The following is a 1,651-nucleotide window of genomic DNA, read 5'->3' as shown; positions in this document are numbered from 1 at the left end:
TATATATATACATATATATATATATACATATATATATATATACATATATATATATATACATATATATATATACATATATATATATACATATATATATATACATATATATATTTATATATATATATAAAGGCAAACAAGACAGTTACATGCTGTCTAAACTGGCAACCATTTTGCACAATGTAAACAGGCAACCATGAAGAAAGAACATATTTTGCTGTCTAGTGTTTTGGTAGTACTCTTGTGGATTTTTCATGGTTCTGATCATGTACAAWGCATATATGTAAACAGGTTTGAACATGCTTCTTGACTATTTAAGAATTGACRGGAGCATGACAAAACCATGTATCTATACTACATATATGTAAACAGGTTAATATTTGACTGTTTCTTTTTTTTTTTGAACGGAAACCAGGCAATTTTATAAACAATAAAAAAAAGGGGATTACAGCAAAGACAAAACCGTATGACCACCACCTAACCAACAAGAAAACCAAAAGACCTTACCACCAAAGTATACCAAGCCACCAAAAGCCAAAAGGAACAGAGCCCAACAGAACCAACCAAACAACAAAATATAAAGAAAAGGAGCTTAGCAAACATACAAGCTCCACAAAACCACCAAAAAACCATCATAGCACAGCAACACCAGGCGCCCGACTTCTATCCACCCAAGCGTGCGCATAGAAATCGTATTATTGATAATTGTGATGAGTTGCACAGTTGTACGGCTAACTTCAGAAAAAAGTCTTCTATTTCTTTCTTGCCAAATATAATAAACAGAAGCTACAACCATTAGCCTCTGCTTTAAACACTTAGGTCGACGAGCACGATCCGAAAGAAAATCCACAATTTGATCCCAAGACGACGGCATAGTCCTCAAGTCCACAAGAAGCAACATACTTTCCTAAACCTCCCGAGTAAAAACACATTGGAAGAATAAATGAGCATGGCTATCAATACAATTATCACATAACGGACACTTCAAATCCGGGGGTTCATCCTTCCAAATTAGGCGGTCTTGAGTAGGGAGACGTCTCTGACAAGCAAGCCATAAACAGAAATCATGCTTAGGAATATGACCCGAGAACCATATCGATTTATACCACGGAACAATCGGATGAGTCATATCTAAAGATTCCCAAGCAGTACGAACAGAAAACAAAGACCTAGAAGTGCAGTTAGCCCCCCACAGAACTTCATCACAAACAACATCATTTAAAGATGGGACAGTATAATAACGGCATGTAGTAATCCTGTTACACCACTCTTCCGGCCATACCCCATCGATACTAATAAGTAATTCTCTAACCGAAGTGCCAGTCGAGAACCTACAAGAATGTATAAACCGATAGGATAAGAAGGCCGAAAGATGTCCACAAGCCAGCCAAAAGTCCTCCCAAGCATTTGTATCCCGACCATTACCAATCTTGGAGAAAAGAAAACATCGCAAATGAGCTCTAAGGTCCAACAACTTACGGAAAATCCAAGACCAATTGGAGCTCTTCCGAACCAGCCAGAAACGAGAAGAACGAAGAATATGACAATACACACATTGAACCCACAAAGAATCACGATGTCTGAGAATATCCCAAACATGTTTCGCAAGTAAAGCCCTATTCCATGTGGCAACACGCCTAATACCAAGACCTCC

At 37.6% G+C, this 1,651-nt stretch overlaps 1 protein-coding gene across 1 annotated transcript in view; it reads right to left on the bottom strand.

Annotated features, from left to right (window-relative positions):
• Positions 1-1,651, bottom strand: part of LOC112503450 — a 12,343-nt gene that overhangs the window by 6,696 nt on the left and 3,996 nt on the right. Inside the window, exon 6 of the mRNA XM_025107489.1 lies at positions 911-1,647. Within this exon, the coding sequence (XP_024963257.1) occupies positions 911-1,647 (737 nt within the window). The remainder of the gene's footprint in view (positions 1-910; positions 1,648-1,651) is intronic.

The sequence above is a fragment of the Cynara cardunculus genome, unplaced genomic scaffold, assembly GCF_001531365.2.
Source record: "Cynara cardunculus var. scolymus isolate 2C unplaced genomic scaffold, CcrdV1 Un_Scaffold_3024, whole genome shotgun sequence".
NCBI classification, from domain to species: domain Eukaryota; kingdom Viridiplantae; phylum Streptophyta; class Magnoliopsida; order Asterales; family Asteraceae; genus Cynara; species Cynara cardunculus.
Note: the sequence above shows the minus strand (reverse complement) of the source record. Positions and strands in the feature narration are given on the sequence as shown.